This window comes from Maylandia zebra, linkage group LG10 (genome assembly GCF_041146795.1).
Source record: "Maylandia zebra isolate NMK-2024a linkage group LG10, Mzebra_GT3a, whole genome shotgun sequence".
In the NCBI taxonomy this organism is placed as follows: Eukaryota; Metazoa; Chordata; class Actinopteri; order Cichliformes; family Cichlidae; genus Maylandia; species Maylandia zebra.
In genome coordinates, this window is record NC_135176.1 from 5,705,174 (window position 1) to 5,731,587 (window position 26,414).

The window sequence follows — 26,414 nt, forward strand, 5'->3', positions numbered from 1 at the left end:
TGTCACTCAGTTCTTTTTTTTTTCTGTAACCACAACAGCCATCAGCAAACACTTTACAACAGTTTTTGCTCGTGTCCTCCTTCCAGAAACACGCTTTCCCCATCACCTTTAGTTCTGCATCGTCACACAACAATTAAAACAATCAGTGTCTCTAGTTAACAGCTGCAGAAGATTAGCAGTGTCGTTTTTGAATGGAGTGTTTTCCACAGACTAATCCGCTCAACCCCCCGCCCGTTTTTAACGTCGGTTGCATGATAAAACAGACAGCACGTCAGTCCTTCTGCTACTCGATCCCATTCCACATATTTCATTTAGGGCAGCCTACAGGCAGTGCATAACTTTGGCGGTGGAATTCATAAACAGCAGTAGCAGAAGCGAGACACTTGTGTGAGGGGAGACTCACCTGAGAAAGACCGTCTCTCCTTGTCGGACTGTGATATTGTCCATCACTTTGTTGTAGGACTGAGAATCCCCTTGGCTGCGGACCTGCAACCCTGCAGGTACAAGAAACAAAATCCTCAGGGAGAGAAAAATTGTGCATTTGGAAAAAGCGACAAAATATCCCCGGATAGACATCGTCTTTAGCCTTCGAAGGCGCACAAACAAAAATCATACAGCGAGACAATGAGGCGGTCCTCCGCCGTGAACGGAGATTATTGTACTCCCAGTTCATTAGTCTTAATCCAAATCTTCTCGCCAGGTATTTGTGGTGTGAAGAGCAAGGAAGACAGAGGACGCTGTCTGGCTGCACTATGGATTATCACTGCCCTTTGTTTTAAACGGGGGGTGGGGATTATTCTCATTATCCCTCTGTTTGATTGTTTGTTTGTTTTTTTCTTTGGGTTTTGTTTGTCTTTTTTAAAACATAAGAAATAAGACGTAAAGATCCCTTCAGGAAAGTATTGAACGCTTCATCCTCGGTAGAGAGAATCGAAAAAGTACACAATTAAGAAAAGAGGACTTGGAATCGTATTTAAAGGGAGGAAGATGCTAAGTTTGCGAACTGCATGGGTAGCAAGTGATTTGACGATCTGTAATAAGTGCGCTTTCTGTGTCATTGTGTAGTGTCTGCAGATAGTGTTCAATGAAAAGGGGGAAAAAAACACGGCTGTGCTCATCATTATGGAAAAGTTCCTTCCTGTTAAAGTATTTTATGATGATCGTTTTTATACTTTATACCACTGCATAGAAAAATCTGAATCAGAATCAAGAAAAAAGAACTTCAGTATACACATTTTTGAAGCATATACAGTGCAAAAGATTTGAGCCACCCTTCATTTCTTAATATTTTGATGGGAAATTAGAACACAAGTGTAGCATTTTTTTTCTAATCAGAGTATTACTCTTAGATCTTGAATATTTCCTTTTGAAACGAAGTGCCAGAGTACCAGTAAACTCTTTTAAAAAGCAGCCACCTGTGCCTCCTCTCTCCTCCAAATGCATTTTAGGAATTGTGACATCCTGTACAATGTCAAACTGACATATTGTCTGAGTCTCAAACTAGAGAAGAGAGCAGGCACAAAATTGAGAAATGAGAAAATACCACTACATTTGGTAAAAGCTTATACATAAACATATTGACTGGCAATCAACATCCCTTTACAGTAGTTTATTTGGTTTTTCCTGTTGCCATTGTGCTCATCAGTGACATCCCTGCATGTTCGTCAGTTTGTAGCGAAATCTTTATTTGAATGATTACATTGCCAAAAATATTCACTTGTACGCCTTCACACCCCTTTCAACTTGAGAAACACTGCCTAATCACATTAACTGAATTTTATTTTAATGTATTGCACACCGACCTAAACATTTCAGCACTCCTGATGGCAATGGCACCTCACACAGAGGACACACTCAAAAGTCCTGTTTCCATTTGCAGCTTTAAGATTTGCAGTTTTTGGTACAAAATCTCTGCTATTCCACAATGGAATTTAATATTTTATTAATAAAAAGTTGGTACAAAGCAAAAAAAAGAAAAGAAAGAAAGAAATGTATTACTAATAATTCACAACTCACATTTCACCATCCATTCCTACAGTATTTTGTTATATAAGCTTTAGACACCATTTCTTGTTCATGGCTAATTCACCAATTTACCTAAGATGTCTGGGGCAGATTCATGAATTTGTGGAGTTTGCATGTTTTCTCAATACTGCAGCCCATAAAGCGTGCCTGTCATATAAACCATTGTTTGTTACTTGCCATACCTTCCCTTTTTGAAACCATATCTCATGTCAAGATTGATGTTTAGACTTTATTATTTCCATTTTTATTATCAATAAACATGGTTTCACATTGTCTAAAGGTGTTTGGTGTTGTTCAGTAATACCAGGAGTTCACTCAGAAAACAACACTGGATACAAAAGCATCAAGAGACTGCTTTGATTAATGGCAACCTAATAACTAATAGAGTTGTTTTTTATAACTTGGTCATATTAGATGTGTTTTCTCTTTTAAAAATATGGATGTTTGAAGATAATTTCTGGCTTAATTAGAGAATGATTATTCGGGCAAGCTCTAATCTTCTAACCTTTTCTTTCTGCAAAATAATCAATTATCTTTTGACATAACAAATGTCCTCTTTGTTTTTACTACCACTGTCTGGTATCATAATAGTGATTCATAGCCAGGGTCACTGTATTTATAGAACAGGTGCCATGCAATCTTTTTTGAAGCACTATGTTACCACAGAGAATTAAACTTGCTCATGGATGACATTGGCTTTGGTTGTTTAGACAACAAATGAATGCAAAATGAAGTTGTTGGAACTAAATATAGCACATCTTCGCAACAAACTGCAATCTAAGAGTCTGCAACACCATTTACTGTATATTTATTGTTAGGATTAGATGTACAGGAAATAGATCATGCTGGTGCTCTCGACAGAAAGCCAAATGGTCCCCTCTGCTGCTCTGCACTGTGATCTGTCTTGATGACTTCCAGATGGCTAGCTTTATTATTTACTCATGTTACAGCTAGTGCTGTCAGCGTTAATCTCGATAAAATTATGTTAATGCCATAACCGCATTAACGCAGCAAATCCGTTAGCGAGTTAACACAGATTGCACAGATCCCCCCCTCCAGGGGCAAGGGCACCTAGACCCGGTTTGTAGAGTACGCTTGGGGAGTGTGATCGTGTGTACAGCGTCTCTTTATGTCTGTCTCCACGTTGGTTGAGTGTGGAGTAAGTGTATATGAGAGCATGAGGGTGGGAATGGATGTTTGTATATGTGTGTGCCTGTATTTCTGTGTCTATATGTCAGGTTGGGTGTCAGGCGCCACCTCTCTGGGGACATCTTAGGCCCTCCAAGGTATGGAGGCCTACCTCCCCCTACCACCACTTCCCCTGCCAGTGGCGGACTCCCTCAGACATCGGTGCGTTGGTGGTTCTTTGTGTCCGGGGATGGGCGTCCAGGTACACACCGGCTCACTCCTTGGCGGCCGCTTATCGGGGCCTGGAGCCTGGGGCTTTCTCGGGCCATTTCGGAGGTGGGGTGCCCCCGGCCTCTCGGCCTGGGGCTCGGTCACTCAGGCACGGCTGGCTGCCGGCGGAGCTCACGGGCGCATCACTGCAACTCCCCCTGGCTTCTGCTCCACGGCTGCTGAGTGAGCCCTCATCTGGGACTCTCCTCAGCTCTTTCTGGGACAGTGGCGCGGCTGCCCCTCTGTTGGTCTTCCTTGGTCTCTTGTATTCTGGGGGCCTCTGGATGTCTGGAGTTTTGATCTCCTCCATACCTGCTTCATGCCCTGGAGGACGGGGCTGTGGCCCCCCCACACCCTCTAGCAGATCATTACATGAAGGAACCTTTTAAAAAACAAAAAACAAACGCGTCCATGCTCACAGGTGTACACACGGGTGGTCACACCCACAAACTACACCCTTTTTGGCTCCTACCTCAAAGCACACTGTGTTCTGTTGATCTTATGTGCTGCACAATAATGTTTAATATTTAGTATTTACTGTCATATTCCCATATATCATTGTGATGTTGTTTATTCTATTACTCTTGTTCTCTTCTGCTTGTTTTCTTTTTTCTTTCTCAGCAGGTGACCCAGGTGATTGATATATGCATTTTTTTTTCTTTTTTTCTTCTTTTTTTTTCTTTTTCTGCTCATTCTGTTGGTTTTTGGTTTTTGCCCTTCTCCCCCGTCCCTCTTCTCAGCTGTTTCTCTTTCCCTCTTTCTTTCTCCCCTTCTTTCCCCCAGTCAAGTCTGTCCCGTATTCAGTAAGTGAAAATAAAATAAACAATAAAAGGTGAATCAAATGGACCATTATGGCAAGGCTGGGATGGTCAATTTGGTAAAGTAAATCCGTTGGGCATCTTTCTTTGCCTTTAGACAACAATTCTGATGGCAAAAGAGCCAAACGGGACAGGCAAAAAAGAAAAAAAACAAAACAAAAAAAAACACAGATTGCCCCGTGCATTGGACTGCACAACGTCTAGCGTTAGCACAGTTAGCTCCTTAACGCTTTAGGGCCGTGCAGCCCCGCACACGGAGCTATCCGCATTAACTCGCTAACATAGATTGGCCCGATTAATGCGGTTATGGCATTAACATAATTTTAACGAGATTAATGCTGACAGCACTAGCTACAGCCTTATTCTAATATGGATTCAATTCATTTTTCACCTGAAAACTCTATATACAATACCTTATAATTAGGGATGGGTACCGGTGTCCGGCACCGGTTCTGACATAAACGGTAGTAACCAGACCGAAAAGCAGCGCACATTTCGGTGCTTTATTTCGGTGCTTTTTTTTCCTGAGCTGTGATACACTTCTAGCCAATAATGTTACGTTTCCGAGGATAGTAGGCGGGTCCAGGTACGTGCGTTCTTTTAGAGCAGAGCTACAGATTAAAAATGCCCAAGGCGAAGCGGTCAAAAGTCTGGCTGTACTTCACAGCAAAATATGCAAACTCAGCAGCCTGCAACAAGTGCTTTAAGCTGATACTGTGATACTGTCAAAGGAGGTAACACCTCAAATCCGATGAAACACCTGGCGACGCATAGCGTTTTTTTTAAAAGCCCAGAAATGCGCCGTATGATAGCTTGCTGCGAGACCTCACACCGAGCGCATCTACTGTGCGTGGGTTGCCTGTTATCTGACCCGGAGTTAGCAATATCCCCCAAAAACCCCGAAGAGGAGAGTCCTGGCCCCTAGCCCTGCCAGTGTAGCAGAAATGATGAGGATGATGATGGCAGCAGCAGCAGCCGTTCTTCTCTGCGTGAGTAGCTTAATGTTGTTCGTGTGTAATTTACGTTGAGTAGGCTAACCACGTTATTACATTAATGCATGTAAGGTGAACTAGCAAACCTCATCATAGCTACATGCGGCTGTCTTCTTGTTTGATGGCAGATACTCCCTTCACCCTGGCCAAAAAGGCTAAAATTACCAAAGAAAAAGTGGAAAACAGTTAAACATGAGAGGTTTTGGACAAAGTTTGTGTTTTTTCCATTGATTAAGCACTGCTTCCAGCCAAGAGTGATACCATATATGCCCCATAGCTGCAGAAAAGGCTAACATTGTTATCTTTTTACAAAAAACCAGCTGAACATGAGAGGTTTTTGGACCAATTTTGTGTTCTCCATTCTTTAAGCACCGGTTTGAGCACCGTTTGAGCACCGGCACCGTTTCAAAAGTACCGATTTGGCACCGGTATCGGATAAAACCTAAACGATACCCATCCCTACTCATAATGACAAATGACAAAACTTATTTAAAATTATTGCACATTTATTAAAAATAAAAAACAGTAATATAACATGTACATAAGTATTCATAACCTTGGACATGACACTCAAAAATGGAGCTCGGGTGCATTCTTTGTTCACATCTAGTAGCGGCTTCTACAACTTTATTGGAATCCACCTGTGGTAAATTCAACTGACTGGAAATGATTTGGCTCGGCAAGCCGGAGGAACGCGACGAGCCGGAGGAGCCCACACCGCCATCGGAAGGAGACCTCGGTGAGCCAGAGGGACTGCCACGTCCGTGAACAGCAGCCCAGCCGCCAAGCACAGTGGTAACACATTTGTTTTAGTTGGTCAAAGGGCTTGCACAAACCTCAGGACAGGCCTGCTCCTCTTTACATCAACGCTAAAACTGTTATGTATCTTATCTTCTGCTGTTCGATTTAAAGCTTCAACTTCCTCCACAGATTTTCTATAGGAGTGAGGACTGGTCATGGTCATGCAGTAAGATCCAGTCATGACTCAACTTTGGTAAATGGACTGATTCTTATATAGTGCTGTTCTACACTGTAAACCCCAACAGTCTACCTGACTTATAAAGTTTGTGGATATAACAATTGAAATTCCTCACAAAGTTGAAACAACTTAAAACTTTTCTGTTCCGTTAACGATTCAAACAGTTATAATTGTACATGGCTTAGAAGTTAAGAGTAAATACTGCTTTCTTAATTATGACTTTTGAGTAAATGTTTTTTTTCCGAGCTCTGCATGTGTACGTCAACTACGTCATGACGTTTTCTCTCTAACCTGAACGACGTTGACAGAAAACTCTGTTCAATATGGCTGCCCTTCTCGAGCGACTGGAGAGCACATTTGGAGAAACTTGTAAGTAAAACGGAAACTTCGTTATGTTTATTTTTTCCGTAAAAAAAGCAAGTATATTAATATGTTGCAGCCAATAACTTGTTTTCGAATGCGCTGTTGTTTTAAAAAGCACAGACCCAGGTGGTGAGTAGTTGTTCGCTGTTGTTCGCGCTCTTTTTCAAACCAATGATGTCGTTAGTTTTACAGTTTTAACTGATTAAAAAACAGTTTTAATAAGAATTGCACATAAAGAAAGTGTCTTAGTGATATTTTAACGACCCATTGCCAACGCAAGAAAGTTGGCGTTTTTAAAACAGCAGCCTCATTGTTCGGCAGGTTTTTGTTTTTCTTCTCATTAGCATCATTCAAAAGTGACTTAGCTAGCAGTGGCAACTTCTATCTAAAATAGGGTTGCCAACCGTCCCTTAAAAAACGGAATCGTCCTGTATTTAGAAACAAAATTACACGTCCCGTATTGAGCTAATAAGGGACGCACTTTGTCCCGTAATACAGTGAGAATCAAAAGTAGTCTATAACTTTTAATGGAATTAACACTTTGTTTGAAAACATAATTCCCAGCCCCTCTCCTGCTTTGTGACCAAAGAGCTGACAGCACACTTATGACAATTCGAGTATGACAATTCAGATTACCGCTTATCTCATTGGTCGAGGAAAGGTCGCTTACGGAGAAAATACTGGAAGACAACAGATGACCACAACAAGAAGCATGGCCAACAGGGAAACAAACGCTGACACTGTGGTGCAAGTCTCAGACGTCAGTACACCTAACGCTGGGCAAACATTGTGCGATTTTTTCAGTCGCGTTATTCAGCTCCTGCTCAAACTGCACGATTGACTCGCAGGGGTTAGAAGTTTGTAGGTCACGATGTACTCTCACACTATACGGCCCGATGCTCTGATGCGACCTGAGAGCTCACCCTGTGCGTCCATAAAATTAAGGTTATAGCAGAAAATCTGTCGCTCGCTCTCCCTCTCTGTCTTTCACTCACACAGACACCACCATCAACTTTGCTAAATTGCTAATGAAAAACACTGATCAGGCAGCTGTGATTGAGCAGCAATGCAAATCCAACTATTTTCACGGTTGTTGTGGTCGTGATAATTTTGTGAGGCCACATCGAAAAGGCTCGGATGAGCTTTCCAAAGTTCTACAAGTTGTGCCTCCATCACTTGTGGATAGTACACACACTGCACTGCTGTGCTATTCCGTCTTTTTCACCGACGTTTACGTGTTTGCGCGTGAGCAGTGTGAGCGGCTGCGGTGACACCCTCACGAGCGATTGATGATCGGGAGCTGGTCGGGAGCTCTTTACCCCACTTATACTACACGACGCACGATGAAGGCCAAAATCGGTCCGATCACCAAAACGGTCGCATGACTCAAAAATCGTCTCAAAATGGGCCTAAAACCACACAGTGTAAGCCCAGCATTAGAGCAGGGAAGAATGGGAAAAGGAAAACACCTGGCTGGAAAAAGTTAATATGGGCATGTGCAGTGAATATCAGCGCTATGTGGCCAGAAGTGTGATAATATAACTTATTTTGTGTAATAAACACCTGGAAGGATAGATGATTACAACAAATAGATGACTAATACATAAAAGTAATACATAGATGAATAATGATGATGAGTAATGATGCGTAATCATGGGAACAAGCGGGTTTACAAACGGGAGCAGCTGAAATAATACCTCAATAATACCGACTACGGAATGGAACAGTTGTCAGCCACCCCCTCTACATGGATGACATCAATCTGTATGCCAACAGTGAGCAGGACAACGATTTACTGATCCACACCACCAGGATATACAGCAATGAAAATGTGATTCGGACTGAAAAAGTGTAGTTGGATAATAATGACCAGAGGGAAGGCAGTAGAACTGAGGGGATCGAACTACCAGAAGGCGAGACTGCAGACATAGAGGACAATTACAAGTACCTGGGGATCCGTGGCACCCAGACTCTGGAATAACCTCCCCATTCATATTCGCACTGCCGAGTCTATCCAGTCTTTTAAATTACGTCTTAAAACTAATTTTTTTACTTTGGCTTTTGATTCTGTCTAGTTGGCTGTATTAGCTTGTTGCGTTGTTACCTATTGTTTGTTGTCCTCTTTTATTGTTTGTTTTAACTGTTTCATGTTTTTATTGACTGTGAAGCACACTGTTGTTTTAATATGTGCTATATAAATAAATTTTGATTTGATTTGATTTGATTTGATCCCACAGGCAAATGTGAATCATGAAGAGGCTGTAGTGACAGCTGCTACCACCAATTACCTGCAGAGGGTCAGGCAAGTCCTGAGGAGTCAGCTGAACGGTAAGAACAAGATCTGGGCTATCAACACCTACGCCCTGCCTGTGATCAGGCACCCTGCTGGGATATTAAGCTGGCCAAAGGAGGAGACAGAAGAGACTGACATCAAGACCGGAGGAGGGATTCACCCCAAGTCCAGCACCCTGAGGCTGTATGCTAAGTGGAAGGAAGGAGGCCGGAGACTGGTGAGTGTCAGTACCACAGTTTGAAATGAGACAACAAACATCCATGAAGACATCAGGAGAATGGCTCCATCCAACTGTGTGCTCAGTGAATATCACAGGCAGCAGAAACGCAAGAAAGAGGAGGAAGAGGAGAACCTATCATGGAAGGACAAGCCCCTGCAGACAGGCATACATGGAACGTCATAAACAGCCGGTATAGTATACAGAAACATCTGTGCTGAGTATGTTCAAACACCATAGCAAGTAAGACAGACATCTAGAGGGCCAAGAGGCCTAACAGTCTTAAATGAAACGATGTACAGCATCTGTTTTACATGTGGAGAAAGAAGACACTGGGTAAGAGAATGTCCAAAAAGAAAAAGAGATACCCAGTGCTAGATGGGACGACCTTGAGTGGGATCAAAGCAGATGAAAGAAGGTGCAAGAAAGAAGGTGTCTTCACAGCCACCAAACAAGCTCAAGCTCTAGCAGCAGTTCTGGCCTCCCCTGACTATGCTGAATCATTTGGTAAATGGACTGGTTCTTATATAGCGCTTTTCTACTCTTCTGAGCGCTTTACACAACTTGTGCATTCACCCATTCACACCCATTCACACAAGCACATTGTTCTAGGTGCTTTCTAAGTAACATTCCTACTCCGATGGATGCATCGGAGAGTAATTTGGGGTTAATATCTTGCCCAAGGATATTTGGCATGCAGACTAGGGGAAGCCAGGAATCGAACCAATCAGTAGATCGGAAGGTTGGTACCGCCTGAGCTACAGCCACCCATTTCAACTGATATTCCCAAAAGTTGATTCTGTTCATCTGAAAGTAGTGTTATCAGTGGAACAAACGTTTCGTCACTCATCCAAGTGACAAAGATTTACTTACCTGGAGATTTTTTGGGAGATTTACTTACCTGGATGATTGAGAATGCATCAAGACATTTTAACTGATTCAGCATAAAACATTTCTTCCCCCCAACCTGGATCCATTTCAGTTTATATATATCAAATCGCTCGACTGATGATGCAATTTCAACTGCCTTTAACCCAGCCCTCACACATCTGGACACTAGAGACTCATATGTTAGAAAGCTGTTCATAGACTTCAGTTGAGCATTCAACACGATCATTCCCCAGCAGCTCATTCACAAACTGGATCTGCTAGAGATCAGCACCTTGCTGTGTAACTGGCTGCTGGATTTCCTGACAGGAAGACAGCAGACAGTACGGGTTGGCAGCAACACCGCCAGCATAAGAACACTGAATACAGGGGCTCCCCAAAGATGTGTGTTGAGCCCCCTTCTTTTCACTGTGCCGACCCACGACTGCACATCATCACAGAGCTCCAACCAATTCATCAAATTTGCAGATGACAAAACTGTGGTAGGTCACATCAGCAACAATGATGAGACCTACTACAGGAGTGAAGTTAACCATCTGGCTGAATGGTGCAGTAACAGCAACCTGTCCTGGGTATACACATCTCAGAAGATCTCTCCTGGTCACAAAACACAGCATCACTGGTTAGTAAAGCCCAACAGTGACTCACTTCATCCGCAAACTGAGGAGAGCAAGAGCGTCAACCCCCATTATGACTACCTTCTACATAGGCACTGTTGTGAGTGTTCTCACCAGCTGCATCACTGTGTGGTGTGGCTCCTGCACTGGGTCCTACCGGAAAAAGTTACAATGAGTAGTTAGGGCAGCGGCGAAGTACTTGTCTTCACTCCCTCCAGGACATCTAATCATCTAATGCCTTCTAATGATACTAGCCGTTTTACAACTACTCTTTCAAGATTTTTTAAAATAAAAGCAAGGGTGGAGATTTGTATATAATTAGCTAAGATTGAGTAAGCCACAGGTGGATGATAATTAAAATATAAAACTGTCTAAGCATTTCAAATGAATTAAAATTCTGTCTAAGTCTTCAGTTGATTGATAATGTGCTATAATCATATAGCACATCATTTGACACACATATAATATACAAATATAATAGAAAAACTCAACAACATTAAGGAAGATGTGCATCTGTATCAGTCATCTGCCTGCTTTCCAGGTTGTGCAGTAGCTTGTCTAAACACCTATAACTTCCACGTTCCCTCACTTTCAAACTCAACTCAATACAGGCTGGGCTGGGTTTAAAAAAATTCTAAATACAAATCTATTTTAATTTGAATAGTCCGATATAGATTCATTAAATCCTGAAATCAAATTTTAAAAATAAATGCATTTTGCCAGAATCCTCAGAATCTCAGCTAAATGCTCACAAAACCACCAAACAGCTAAAACAGCAACGATCAAAGAGTAAGTGACCGGATTCTGCAAAGGGATGTAAACACAAAGTGCATATCCTTCACCCGATAGCACATACACGGACATGTTGTCGGGTGCTGAAAGCAGACATCTCACAGATTCCGAAACTGAATGTTTCGTCACTCCAATCAAAATTCAAAAGAAGATGAAAACTACACTCTACATTTGAAAAACATCGTTATGAATTTTACTTTGCGTCTATCATGATAAAACCACACTTCCTGCACAGCTCTCTCTGTCAGTGTACTTCCAGACCAGTTTCCCATCAAAAATCTCTATTTTTGGCCTTATTCACTTGGTTATTAAGCACCAGTCTACCATTGTGTACAGTGTTGTTGGCCGGACAAGAAAGCCTAATTCAACGTTTCAACGTTTATGAATTATACCAAATTGCAAAGCGCTTTGCTGTTTCTTTAATACAACCTCTAACTTTGCTCTACTCCACTTCAGCAGCATCAGTCTTTGTACAGGTAACATTCATATGTAGATTTCTTCAGTTTTTGATGTACTGCAGCATTTTAAAGAGGGTTGTGATCTATAAAAGCCCAGGAAAATCTCCATGTTTTTCTGTGTTTTATCCTCAGTTACTTTGACACAAAGGGATATGCTGCGATGCTTGCACCTCTGATGAAGTATCACAAGTGTCAGCTTTGTTTTTATATCTAAATAGTTTACACTGAGTTTGTAATTGTAGAGAAATATTGAATTCAATATGGGCATGTCATTTTCCAGCAAGAACCTCAGTTGAACCTAGTGCTCATATTTTTTTTAGCCCAGTCATCTTCTTGCTTGTCTTCAAGCCAGTTGGCCTCCACTTTGTGTAAAGATCCCAACTATACCTAAATCTCCAAAAAGTTGATTCTGTTCATCTGGACGTAGCGTTTTGTGGGAGAAACGTTTCGTCACTCATCCAAGTGACTTCTTCAGTCTCAGCTGACTGCAGGTTTCCCCAATCTTATAAATAGTACATTTGCATAATGACTGAAACACTGAAGGAACAATGGGCTGGGAGGTCACTGCCATAATCTTAATTATGCAAATAATTCTCATGACCATTGATCAACAACCACTGACCATCATTGTTGATCAATGTTTCTCCCACAAAACGCTACGTCCAGATGAACAGAATCAACTTTTTGGACATTTACTTCCCTGGATGATTGAGAATGCATCAAGACATTTTAACTAGACCTAAAGTTAGTTCTATAAGAAGAGATCAATTAAAAATTACCAAATAATTTATTGAAGTACAGAGTTTGAGTCATGAATTATTTGGTGATTAGGCTGAAGCTACAAATCATAACAGAGTCAGACTATGGTAGTAAGTAGGGGATGAGTTCCCACAGTCTAAATACTGGAGACTTGCATGACGATGCATAATTAACCGGGATAAGGTAGAAATGGAGAGAAGGTGTGCCACACGAGTGAGAGTCAAGAATAGCAGAAGAGAACTGATATTCAAACCACACACAACAGAGACTGACTGGCTTGGAAATGGCAAGAAAGCAAATGAAGACATATATTATGCCCCCCTGTTGTTGCTTTATTGGGTTTCTTTGTGGCTGGGGCATTTCTCAGTTTTCCCACTAGTGGGCAGAATTACCCCGTGAGTTTGTGGCTTCTTCTTTAGTTATTTTGTGTGCACTACACTGCCCCCTTTGGTGATGTGTTGTAAGCAGCAGGCAAAGTTCACGCAGGCAGTGTGAGAAAATGCCTGGAGGAGAAAATAAGCTGCACAGCTTTAAGCCCAGTTTACATTGTTGGGGAGTTTGTTGAGCCATAATCTGTAAGTAATCAATGTGGAGCTTTATTTTCTGTAAGATTTGTTACTTTCCTGTTACTTAAAAGGTTATTCGAACTTATAAGGAAAGATGTTTATGGTGAATGTAAAGCACAAGAAAAGCTATGTTGCTAACTTCTGTTTTTGGTTACAAAATAAGTCGATACTGATGCTTACATATTATTTTACTGTATGTTCACAGTCTTACAAATTAAAATTCAGTTAAAGACACAAAGACAAAGAGGAACAACCTCCTTCTAAACGTGAGTAAGACAAACGAGCTGATAGTGGACTGCACTAAGCAGGAGAGGAACTACCTGACCCCCGTCATCAACGAGTGCCCAGTGGAGAGAGTGGACAGCTTCAAATACCTCGGAGTTCACATCACGCAGGACCTGTCATGGTCCTGTCACATCAACACCGTGGTGAAAAAGGCCCGTCAGCGTCTCTACCACCTCAGACGCTTGAGAGACTTCCAACTGCCCTCCAAGGTGCTCAGGAACTTTTACTCGTGCACCATAGAGAGCATCCTGACGGGAAACATCTTAACCTGGTTCGGGAACAGCACCATGCAGGACAGACGAGCTCTACAGAGGGTTGTGCGGTCAGCTGAGCACACCATCCGCGCCGAGCTCCCTGACCTGCACTCAATCTACAGCAGGCGGTGCTGGACCAAGGCCAGGAAGATCGTGAAGTACCTCAGCTATCCCAACAACAGACTGTTCTCTCTGTTGAGGTCAGGAAAGCGATTCCGCTTCCTGAAGACCAACACAGAGAGACTGAGGAGGAGCTTCTTCCCGCAGGCGATACGGTCTCTCAATCACACCACCACACAGTACTGACCCACACATATAGTTCTTACACACACACTGGACATTCTGGACATTGTTTTCACTTCATCACTTAAATCACTTTAAGCATATTTGCACTGCACAAGACATAATGTGGATTGCACAACACTGGTCACTATATTCTTCATTTCCAGTTAATACTTGTACAGCTGCTGTTATTGTGTATATATTTATTTATTTATATTTCTTCATACATCTGCAGCTCAACGTGGCAAAGACCAAGGAACTGATCGTGGACTTCAGGAAGACCAGGAAACACTTGACCCCTGTTTCAATCCAGGGGGTCAGTGTTGACATTGTGGAGGACTATAAATACCTTGGAGTACACATTGACAATAAACTGGACTGGGCTAAAAACACCACAGCACTTTACAGGAAGGGCCAGAGTCGTCTCTATTTTTTGAGGCGACTGAGGTCCTTCAACATCTGCCAGAAAATGCTGAGGATTTTCTATGAGTCTGTGGTGGCCAGTGCGATCCTCTATGCTGTTGCATGCTGGGGGAGCAGGCTGAGGGTCGCAGATGCCAACAGACTTAATAAACTGATCCGTAAGGCCAGCAATGTTGTGGGGATGGAGCTGGACTCCCTCAAGGTGGTGTCGGAGAGGCGGATGCTGTCCAAGATAAAGACAATGTTGGTTAACACCTCCCACCCACTCCATGACATGTTGGTCAGTCACAGGAGCTCGTTCAGTGAGAGACTGAGATTACCGAAAAGCACCACTGAACGACACAGGAAATCATTCCTGCCTGTGGCCATCTCCCTGTACAACGCATCCACTTAACACACTGTTTGCTGCTACAACTACACATGTTTCTTTTCCAAATATTTATTTATAAGTGACTTATGTATGTATGTATATATATGTATATATTGTACTATTCTTAGTTAGCGTATTGTCTGTCTTGTCTTAATGTTGGTTTAAAATGGAGCACTGTAACAAAAAATAATTTCCCCCAGGGATCAATAAAGTATTCTGATTCTGATTCTGATTCTGATTCTTATATAGTTCTATACTGTGTATTGTGTATTTTGTTGTACAGTCATTTTATTTTCAACTTTAATTTATATAATTTATCTTATTCTTTCCCAGTTAAATTTACCCTTCATTCTAATTTGTGTTGTACAGTTATTTCATTTTTAACCTTAATTTATATTTTATTCCTTCCTAGTTAAATTTACCCTTTTTAATTTTTCATATTTATTTCCTATCTTATTCATAGCCTTTTCCTTTTTTTTTTCTTTAGGTCACGAGCAGTTGTCTAAGCATTTCACTGCATATCGTACTGTGTATGACTGTGTACGTGACAAATAAAATTTGAATTTGAATTTGAATTTGAAGCGATGTGTCCTGTCGTTCCTGGAACCATCTCCTCTTATGTTAAGCTCGCTGCATAGGGTGAATAGCCATACATTCACCCGAGGGCAGCAGAACATAAGTGCAAAAAAGTTATGTAAAGAATAGACTAGCAGTCCGAACACCTTAGAAATCAGGCAGATGAGTGAATAGAGATTGTCCTTATTAAACTTACACATAAGCATCATTACCTTAAAACACAGACATTAGCCTGAGAACATCCTTACAAAACACTATGTCTAAAAAAGGACATGCATATGAATAACTGCAAGAACGTTTTTCACAACATCGTGTAATTAAATTCTTCTAGTTAAAAAAGAAAGATAAAGATTCCACTAGCCCCCTAGAACATCCTGGGATAATGGATTTTTTGTGGTTGATGGAGCGCTTCATGTGGGACAGGTGGGATTTACTCCCCAGCTTGACTCACAAACAGACAGACACTGCACCCAACCACAGCACCTAGTGCAGAGATTTGATGCAACACTGGCACCAAAGGCAAATGAGATTAACGTAGGGGGAAAGGAATTGACTCTTTTCTTGACAGATTTATAGATCCTGCTGGATCGAATACCAGCAAAAAGGCTGTAAAAGCCATCATCTGTGGGTTGAATTACACACAACGTGGAACAACTGGCTTGAGTTGGGAAAATACAACCACCCTTTTTTGATTTACTTGCACCGCACCCATCACACACCCACCCACCACCATTATCATCCATAGGGGTATGTCGATGGGCATTGTTTTGTAATTTAGATCTATGTTTGTCTACTGGCTTACAATAGTAACAATATTAATAACCATTCATCACAAGGCTCATCAACCCATCACATTTCTCTTCTTGGCCAACACATGAAATCTAAATATGAGCATCTAAGACTGCTGGCAGCCCTTGTTCCCTGAGCAATAATGTGTGGAGGTCAAATATTGCTGCACAGTCAATTCAACAATAAAAGTGTCTTTGCTTCTCTTGGGGGTTCTGTACCATCTAATATATTTGTAGAGTGAAGAATGCACTGCATTTAAAATCCAGTCTGCATCCAGGTGTGGCAGGATTGAGAATTTCCAGTGCCACTTCTGTTTAAGCAATGAGTTCTACAGACATGAATATCCACAAACCAGCAAGTACAGATCATAAAAAAATAAAGCTGTTTTATAGCAACAAATTTGTGTTACTTAGTTACTTAGGATATAAGGAGAAGATATATTCTGAATCTACTTCACACAGAGGAATTACACCTACTGGGCAGTACTAAACCCCAGGTAAAATGAATAACTTTGATTATTAATCCAAAGATTTATGTTTCGTGCAAACCTTTAAAGACTTGGACTAAGACTAAACTTAAAGTCATTTATGGAACACAGCAGGAACAGATTAGGCTTGATGAGACAATGGAAGCAAAACTGAACATAATGCAGACAAAATGGAGACAAACAAAATAAAACATGGACAAAAAGGGAAAGGAAAGACACGACACGAAGACTAGCATGGCAGTATACAGGGGACACACATACGCACAGATGAGACAGGGAAAGAATGGACACGAAAGGGAACAACTAATTAAGTCTAAATTATGTAGAAAAAACAATAAATCCAGAAATACTTAATGCAGTAGCTCCCAAAGTGGGGGTGCACCCCCTAGGGGGGATGCAGAGCCATTGCAGGGGGGGCACAGTATGAACAAAAAAGAATGGTGGACACTGCTAGCATAATGGACAGGTTTTTGATGGGGCTCCCACACAAATGCAAAGCAGAGGATGAAGCATTGTTAGATAGGCTTCCAAACCAAATTACACCCAAGCCAAATACCAGAAAATATGATGAAGCATATCTTGTCTTTGGCTTCACCTACACAATGGTGGTGCCAAGGTAGGTATCCCTGACAGAATTTGTTTCCCCTGCATCGGGAGCACGTGCTGGGCTCTCCAAATTATGGACAAACAGTATCCCACGTTCTTGATTTTTAGTTGAAACCCCTGACAAACAGTATCCCACTGTTGTTTATGTTTTTAAACCCATTTTGCACAGAGAGACATTTTTTGAAAAATGTATTGATAGCAGTGTTTAATATCCTTACACTTTAAAACAAAAAAACCCAACTATATGTAAAATAATTACACCATAAAGGTGGTTTGTTTTTCTGTTATTTAGAAGAGGTATTTTATTGCAGCTTGTAATTAATTGCAGTTTACTTTTATTTATTTAATTCTTTACTAAAGGTTTGAGATGTGAAATAAACTCCAATAGAGTTTTAAAACAAAATATGGGTGTGTGTGGTTAAAGGATGTGTTTGTACAGTAGGGGTTTCTTGTAATTATGTTTAAACATGGTGGGGCCAAGCAAAAAAAAAAGTTTGGGAACCACTGACTTAATGAATCCATACAAAGTCAAAACACTGGGTCAATAACCCAGCAACCACGCAACCTAAACATTTTTGCAGTTATAATCTTTTTTGACCCAAGTCAAAATTTTCCCTCCTCCACACCCGAGGGTGGCATTTTTCATTTTCTCTGCTGTTTTTGCTTTTGTAAGTTTCAGGTGGAAGCTGACCATTGCTTGATGACTGAATAGGGCAGGATATATATTGGGACCCATCAAGACTGGTGTGGCCCTGTCTACTTCCTGCTTCTAACCTGGCTGTGTGTTCAGTTTGTTGTAAATCTAATTAACACATGAGTTTATTATTTATGCCATTGATTTAAATAAACATTTTGCCTCATTTTATTCAAGCAAACTAAATGCTTAAATAAGTGCTAGTTTTTTTGAACATACTGTGGGGGAAAGGCAGAGCAGATAAGGAGCAGCAGCAGCAATAATCAACAAAACAATGATAGATTCCAGCAATTGTCAGTGACTATGACATTCATTATAATTCACAGAATTAAAAATTCATTGACAAAAATTAATAAGTAATGATTCATACGAATGCACCACCCATTAGAATTATCAAATATCAAATACACTGGAATGAATATACACTACTGGGCACCCCAATTTTTACAGTTATTTATTTATTTATTTTGCAATTCAAGTCATTTAAGTCAGATGAATCGCTTGAAATGGTGCAAAGGTTTAAAAAAAGGTAAGGTTACCCAAAACCGAAAATTAATGTAAATTTTAGAATTATACAAAAAGGCCTTTTTCTTTTTTTTAAGGGACCACAAAATGGGTTAAAATATTTAAAGCTGTTCTGCAGCACTGGAGGTTGATTAAGCCTTGAAAGCTGGTGCTATTACTACAGGTGTTCCAACTTTTCTGGATTACTTACAGTGTTCCTGTGTTGGAACACACTATGGTACCATACCCTCGTAAGCATCAGTTGAACAGTATTGTACTGCAGAAAGTAGTGTGTTGCTACAAAAATAGTGAGAAAAGGGGAATTAACAATGGAAGAGAGACTGACCATCATAACACTTAAAAATGTAGGTCTTTCCTACAGAGAAATTGCAAGGAAAGTCAAGATGTCAGTGAATACAGTTTCCTTCATCATCAAAAGGCCCTGAGAAGCTGGGGTAAACTGACAGGAAGAAGTCTGGCAGACCCAAAGCCACAACTGAATCAGTTGTGAATCAGCTCCAACTTGTTCAGCCACAACTGAACAAGTTATAGTAAGCAAGTCTCACTGTTAACTTTGAAGAGAAGACTTTGAGCTGCAATTTTGACAGAATGAGTTGCAGCAAGCAAGAATAAGTTCAAAGAGGCTTGTCTGGGCAATGAAACACTGCCACTGGACTACTGAAAACTGGAAGATTAATCAAAGTTTGAAGTTCATCATGCAGGATCTTTGTACGCCATCAAATAGGTGAAAGGATGGTTCTACAGTATGTGGCATCAACTGTCAAACATGGATGAGGAAGTGTGATGGTCTGGGGTTGTTTTCCTGGATTCAGGGTCGGTGACTTGTACAGAGTGAGAGGCATCCTGAACCAAAACGGCTACCACAGCTTTCTGCAGCACCATGCACTACCATGCACTACCCTCTGGTGTGCACCTATTCTTCGGTCAGGGGTTCATCCAAAAGCAAGACAATAACCCAAAACATAAGACCAAGTTATGCCAGAACTACCTTAAGAAAAAATGTGGGAAGAACTTAATGTAGAATATTTGATTTCTATTGTACAAAGAATGCCATGGGTGTGTTCAGCTGTTATATGTGCCAAAGGAGGCTACTTTGATGAGTCAAAAGTTTAGAATACATTTCGGTCTATTAATTGGGCTGTCATCAAGTCATCAAAGAGGGACAGAAAAGAAGTTCAGACACCAACTAGGGAGGATCAGAACCGCAACAGTATTGTCATGCCCTATGTAGCCAGTTAATTAGAAAAACTCAGGAGATTCTTCTCCAAGCACAATATCGCAGTGTACTTCAGACCCAGCCACACACTCAGACAAAAACTGTTTCATCTCAAAGTCAAAACTAAACACAAACCTTACAACGTAGTGTATGCAGTACAGTGTAGTGAGGAATGCTCAGACCTCTACATTGGAGAGACCAAACAGCCACTTCATAAACACATACCACAACATAAAAGAGCCACTTTGATGGGACAAGACTCCGCTGTCCATCTGCATCTAAAGGACAAAGGTCACTCTTACGAGGTGACCAATGTTTACATTTTGGACAGAGAGGACAGATGGTTTGAAAGAGGAGTGAAAGAAGCCACTCTATGTCCACTGTGAATGACCATCTTTGAACAGAGGCAGTGGCTTAGGACACCAACTATTTGCCATCGATAATCCAGTTCTGAGATCCGTTCCCAGACACCTTAACACCCACTCACATCCAGGGGCCATTTGACACGTGATAGAAATCACATGATAGAGTGGGACTAGGTTTCACAGTGGGTTCACCCAAAACCTTGGCTGATTGTGACCCACACCCGTTTTCACACCTTGGCTCGTATTATTAGGTGGAGGATCAATAGGGGGTCCATGTCCCCCTTGGGGGACACTCCCATAGGGTTTAAAATTACAGACTCTCCACATTTGCTCTTAGAACTGCAGCTTCTAGGGGAGTTAACCCCAATGTGATCTCTGGCTAGCTAACTTAATATGTAATTTTAAATAAAATCTATTATTTCCGACTCTCTGGTATCAATCTTAAAAGTTTTGTTGCAACTTTTGAGCGTGGTCATTACGGTGGCCCCTAGAGACAAAGCATGTACAAACACTTACAAATTCCAAAGCACTTACAAAATCCAAAACACTTACAAAATACAAAAGGGTACACTCCATGAGGTTTCTGGGCGTGCAGATCTCTTTTTTTTTTTTTTTTTCTTTTTGCCTGTCCCGTTTGGGTCTTTTGCCATCAGAATTGTTGTCTAAAGGCAAAGAAAGATGCCCAGCGGATTTACTTTACCAAATTAACCATCCCAGCCTTGCCATAATGGTCCATTTGAGTCACCTTTTATTGTTTATTTTATTTTCACTTACTGAATACGGGACAGACTTGACTGGGGGAAAGAAGGGGAGAAAGAAAGAGGGAAAGAGAAACAGCTGAGAAGAGGGACGGGGGAGAAGGGCAAAAAACAAAAACCAACAGAATGAGCAGAAAGAAAAAAAATAAATAAATAAATGCATATATCAATCACCTGGATCACCTGCTGAGAAAGAAAAAAGAAAACAAGCAGAAGAGAACAAGAGTAATAGAATAAACAGCATCACAATGATATATGGGAATATGACAGTAAGTACTAAATATTAAACATTATTGTGCAGCACATAAGATCAACAGAACACAGTGTGCTTTGAGGTAGGAGCCAAAAAGGGTGTAGTTTGTGGGTGTGATCACCCGTGTGTACACCTGTGAGCATGGACGTGCTTGTTTTTTTTTTTAAAAAAGGTTCCTTAGGGGCAGGGATAGCTCAGTAGGTAAAGTGGTCACCCCATGATCGGAAGGTCGGCGGTTCGAATCCACTTAACGGCTACCCTGAGGTACCCCTGAGCAAGGTACCGTCCCTACACATTGCTCCCCGGGCGCCTGCTTAGTGGGCTGCCCACTGCTTCCCTGAGTGAATGGGTCAAATGCAGAGAAAAACAAGTAATTTCCCCATGGGGATCAATAAAGTATCCATTATTATTATTATTATTATGTAATGATCTGCTAGAGGGTGTGGGGGGGGCCACAGCCCCGTCCTCCAGGGCATGAAGCAGGTATGGAGGAGATCAAAACTCCAGACATCCAGAGGCCCCAAGAACACAAGAGACCAAGGAAGACCAACAGAGGAGCAGCCGCGCCACTGTCCCAGAAAGAGCTGAGGAGAGTCCCAGATGAGGGCTCACTCAGCAGCCGTGGAGCAGAAGCCAGGGGGAGTTGCAGTGATGCGCCCGTGAGCTCCGCCGGCAGCCAGCTGTGCCTGAGTGACCGAGCCCCAGGCCGAGAGGCCGGGGGCACCCCACCTCCGAAATGGCCCGAGTGAGCCCCAGGCTCCAGGCCCCGATAAGCGGCCACCAAGGAGTGAGCCGGTGTGTACCTGGACGCCCATCCCCGGACACAAAGAACCACCAACGCACCGATGTCTGAGGGAGTCCGCCACTGGCAGGGGAAGTGGTGGTAGGGGGAGATAGGCCTCCAAACCTTGGAGGGCGTAAGATGTCCCCAGAGAGGTGGCGCCTGACATCCAACCTGACATATAGACACAGAAATACAGGCACACACATATACAAACATCCATTCCCACCCTCATGCTCTCATATGCACTTACTCCACACTCAACCAACGTGGAGACAGACATAAAGAGACGCTGTACACACGATCACACTCCCCAAGCGTACTCTACAAACCGGGTCTAGGTACCCTTGCCCCTGGAGGGGGGAACTGCACCCAGACCCAGGTGGTGTTACCCTTTTCCCTGCGGTGGGGGGAGGCAGACCGCCCCGACTCCGCAGCAGCAGGGAGGCCCCACACTCCAGATCGCAGTCGGATGGCCAACTCCTCCTCCTAGCCCCCCCGCTCCAGCAGGTCGCAGAGAATGGGGGTGAGAGAAGACTCCAAACCTCCCTCCACCCGCTCATTGTAGTGTTGATGCATGTGTGTTCTAAGGTGCATTTAAAACCCAGGAGGGCATGGAGCTACCTGCCAGAGAGCAGCAGGTAAGCGCATGGTCCCTCCTGCTAGACCTCAATGTCTACGTGTATTTAACCTTGAGAGGTGGGCAACGACGCCAGGGGTGGGGTGTACACCCTGATGGTACTTTGGATTCCGTGTATCGTGCCCACCCCCAAGATCCTATATGTATGTGTAATGAGAGTGTGAGTAATGTGAATGTCTAAGTTGTGGGATAAAATTGAGGCAGAGGCAGCCAGAAGGGGACAGAGGGGGGGTAGCCTCCCTTGCACCCTGGTGACATACCCCTACTCCAAGGTCCTGCATGTGTGGGTGGTTGTGGTGGAGCGGGAAGAGGGAGGCAGCTGGAGATGGGGAGGGAAGGAAGGGAGGGGCAAGTGACCCCTCCCTGGGGCCAGCTCCCCCGCTGACCCCAGTAGGCACCCCCATACTCCGCGACCCGCCAGGGAAAGGGGGCCCAGGCCCATCCAGACCGGCTCCGCCCGGCCCCACAGAGCCCGGGACAGTCCACCCAACCCCACCACAGAGAAAACTGCACCCACCCCACCATCCACTCATCTTCCAGACTACATAAGACAATAAACGCCCAGGCTGAGATCTTCCTCCACCTCTCCTGTATCTCCCCCTCCTGCAGAGAGAGTTCCTGAAGAGAGGAAAGCTCCTGCAAGATGTGACAATCTCCCCCACCAGTTGAAGAGCCCCCCAGGTGGCTCGACGCACCGGCGGCACCCTGCGCCAGGGTTGGGGCCCCATACACCCACCCGCCCACAACCCCGGCAACACACCAACCAGGACCCAAGCCCCCGAGGCCCGGTCAGGGCCCCAGCCCAGAGACGGAGCACCCCCAGAACCTCACGCCCATCCCGGACCCACCCAGGGGCAGCCAGGCTACCAGGTCAGTAACCCACGTCCGTCAGCACAGACCCTCCCCTAGCCCCGCTGCACGCAGCCGCGAGGAAACAGTCACCTGAGAGCCAACAGAGCCCCTAACCGGACATGACCGCTACCCCGGGTTGAGCCCCCCAAGGAAGATGCCTCCGGGGAACCCCCCGATGCCCTAAGCCTGTCCCTACCCCCACACCAATCACAACAGTGAAGGCGGGACCAAACTATGACCCCCCACCCCCACTAGGTGATGGAGCTGATCAAAGGAGCCCAGAGCAATTGATCTGATGTGGTGGCAGAGGCTGTATCAAGACTAATGTAATCTAATAGATAATTTCTATATTGGTTAGAATTAAGATTATTTTTATTTTTCCAGTTCATGAGGACTGTTTTCTTGGCTATGCATAGGGCAGTGAAAACCATATGGGCGATATTCTTTTCTGAAGTGACATTATCTAAGCTGCCCAACAAACACACTAAGGGGGAAGTTGGAATGTTACATTTCAGACACTTCGATAAGTCTTCACATATCTCGTGCCAAAACTTCTGAACTGGTGGACAGAACCAAAGAGCGTGGATATAATTGTCCGGTGAATTGGTTTGGCAGTGTGAGCAGTTGTTGGTAGACGTAAAGCCCATCTTGAACATCCGATGACCTGTATAGTGCACTCTATGTAATATTTTGTATTGAATTAATTGAAGACTGGGATTTCTAATTAGATGAAAGGTTTTTAAGCAAATCTGAGACCAGAAGTTTAGGTCTAAGTTAACTGATAAATCCGCTTCCCATTTTGCAATAGGAAGTGATATTGATTCATCTGTTTTAGAAAGCATTCTGTATATTTTGGATAGTAATTTGGGGGTTTTAAGAGTAAGAAATTGAACCACACTTGGTGGTGTTTGTAGTTCAACTTGACCCGGTTTAAATTTCTTTTTTACTATGGATTCAATTTGTTGATATTCTAAAAATCATTTCTTGTTGATCCCATATTGTGTAACTAGTCTGTCAAATGAGATAAATTCTGTTCCTTCTAGTATATGTTCTAAATATTTGATTCCTTTACCACTCCAATCTGAAAAGTTTATCATATTATTGTTTTGTAATATGTCAGGGTTGTTCCAGATAGGTGTACGTTTGCATGGGATTAATGAAGACGCCGTCAATTTTAGAAACTCCCACCATGCTGTCAGAGAAGAGCTGATGTTGATGCTTTTAAAGCATTCATGTCGTTGGATGTTTGAGCTGATAAATGGTAGGTCTGAGATCTCTAGATTATTGCAAAGTGCTTGTTCTACATCTAGCCAAGGTTCATCTAAGAGGGTATGTTTTAGCCATCCTGAGATAAACTGAAGCCTGTTGGCTAAGAAGTAGTGCTGAAAGTTAGGCAGTTCTAGTCCTCCTTTATCCTTGGTCTTTTGTAGTGTTTTTAAGCTTATACGTGGGGGTTTATTTTTCCAAAGGAATTTGGACATACATGAATCTAGCGATCTGAACCAATCTTGTGGCGGTTTAGTTGGGATCATTGAGAATAAATAATTTATTTTTGGTAAGACCATCATTTTTATAGCGGCAACCCTTCCCATGAGTGATATGGGTAGACATTTCCATCTAGCCAGATCATCTTCTACCTTCTTTAAAAGTGGGATATGGTTTAATTTAGTTAGATCTGCAAGCTTGGGAGAAACATTAATACCTAAATATTTTATATTTCCCGATTGCAGTGGTGTAGAAGAGGAATTATGGAGGGAGCAATTAATCGGTAGAACTGTAGATTTTGACCAGTTAATTGAGTAATCTGATATTCTTGCAAAAGAGTTTATCAATTCAATCACCCCAGAGATATTGGTTTGTGAATTTTGGAGAAAGAGTAACACATCATCCGCATAAAGGCTGATTTTATGTTCCACGTTCTTGCATTTTATGCCCTTAATTACTGAATTCTGTCTAATTGCTGCTGCTAGTGGTTCAATAAAAATTGCAAACAGTGAAGGGGAGAGTGGGCATCCCTGCCTGGTGCCCCTCAAGAGACAGAAGCTGGAGGATGTTTGGTCATTTGTTCTAACACAAGCTGTTGGGGAATTATATAATATTTTTAACCAGTTTATGAAAGAGGATCCAAAACCAAATTTGTGTAAAGTTGCAAATAGAAATTTCCAGTTAACTCTGTCAAATGCTTTTTCTGCGTCTAAAGAGAATATTGTAGTTTCTAGGTTTTTACTGTATGAGTAGTCTATCAAATTAAGTAATCTACGTGTATTTGTTGATGAGTGCCTACTTTTTATGAAACCAGTTTGGTCAGGATGAATTAAGAGGGGGGTTATTTTCTCCAGTCTCTTTGAGAGAGCTTTGCAGATTATTTTAAGGTCTACATTTATAAGGGATATTGGACGATAGCTTGAGGGATATACAGGGTCTTTGCCTGGTTTTAGCAGGAGATTAATGTTTGCAGAATTCATATTTGATGGAAGTCTGCCCTTTTCTTTAATTTCCAACAACGTTCTGTAGAAAACTGGTGCTAGAATCGACCAGAATTCTTTGTAGAATTCTGCAGGAAAGCCGTCTGGACCTGGAGCCTTATTATTGGGCATACTTATCAGGGCTTCCTGGAGTTCACCTGGTGTCAGTGGTGAATCCAGTGCCATTGCTTGAGTGTCTAATAATTTTGGAAGTTATGTTGTCCAAAAACTGATCAATTTCTTTTTTAGATGGGTTTATTTGTGGTGAATACAACGTTTTATAGAAATCCCTGAAAATGTTGTTTATTTGTATCGGATCATATATTGTGTTCCCAGATGAATCTTGAACAGCACATATAGTTGTTTTTTCTTTCTTTATTTTTAGCTGGTTTGCTAGAAATTGACCGGATTTATTACCATGTTCATAATTTTGTAAGCGTACTCTTTGTACTAAGAATTTTGTCTTATTATCAATTATCTCATTTAATTCTAGTTTTGTTTTGCGTATTTTGTTCAATGTTTCCTGATCTTGGTGGGACGCGTAGGCTTCTTCTAGTGATTTGATGTTTTTTTCTAATTCCTGAATATTTTTGTTTTCTTTTTTCTTTTTATGTGATGAGAAAGAAAT

The 26,414-nt window shown here is 42.3% G+C and overlaps 1 protein-coding gene across 9 annotated transcripts in view; it reads right to left on the reverse strand.

Moving 5' to 3' along the window:
• Positions 1-26,414, reverse strand: part of ntm (neurotrimin) — a 467,074-nt gene that overhangs the window by 145,730 nt on the left and 294,930 nt on the right. For 5 of the 9 annotated variants that reach the window (XR_013100476.1, XM_076888935.1, XM_012923630.2 and 2 more), the window contains exon 1: positions 404-726. Coding sequence is in view for 8 of the 9 variants with exons in the window: in XM_076888935.1 (XP_076745050.1) it covers positions 404-576 (173 nt within the window). In the remaining variant the exon portion in view is untranslated. Of the gene's footprint in view, positions 1-403; positions 733-26,414 lie in introns of those variants that run through there. The other 4 variants (XM_076888932.1, XM_076888931.1, XM_004567457.4 and 1 more) reach the window with 4 other exon arrangements.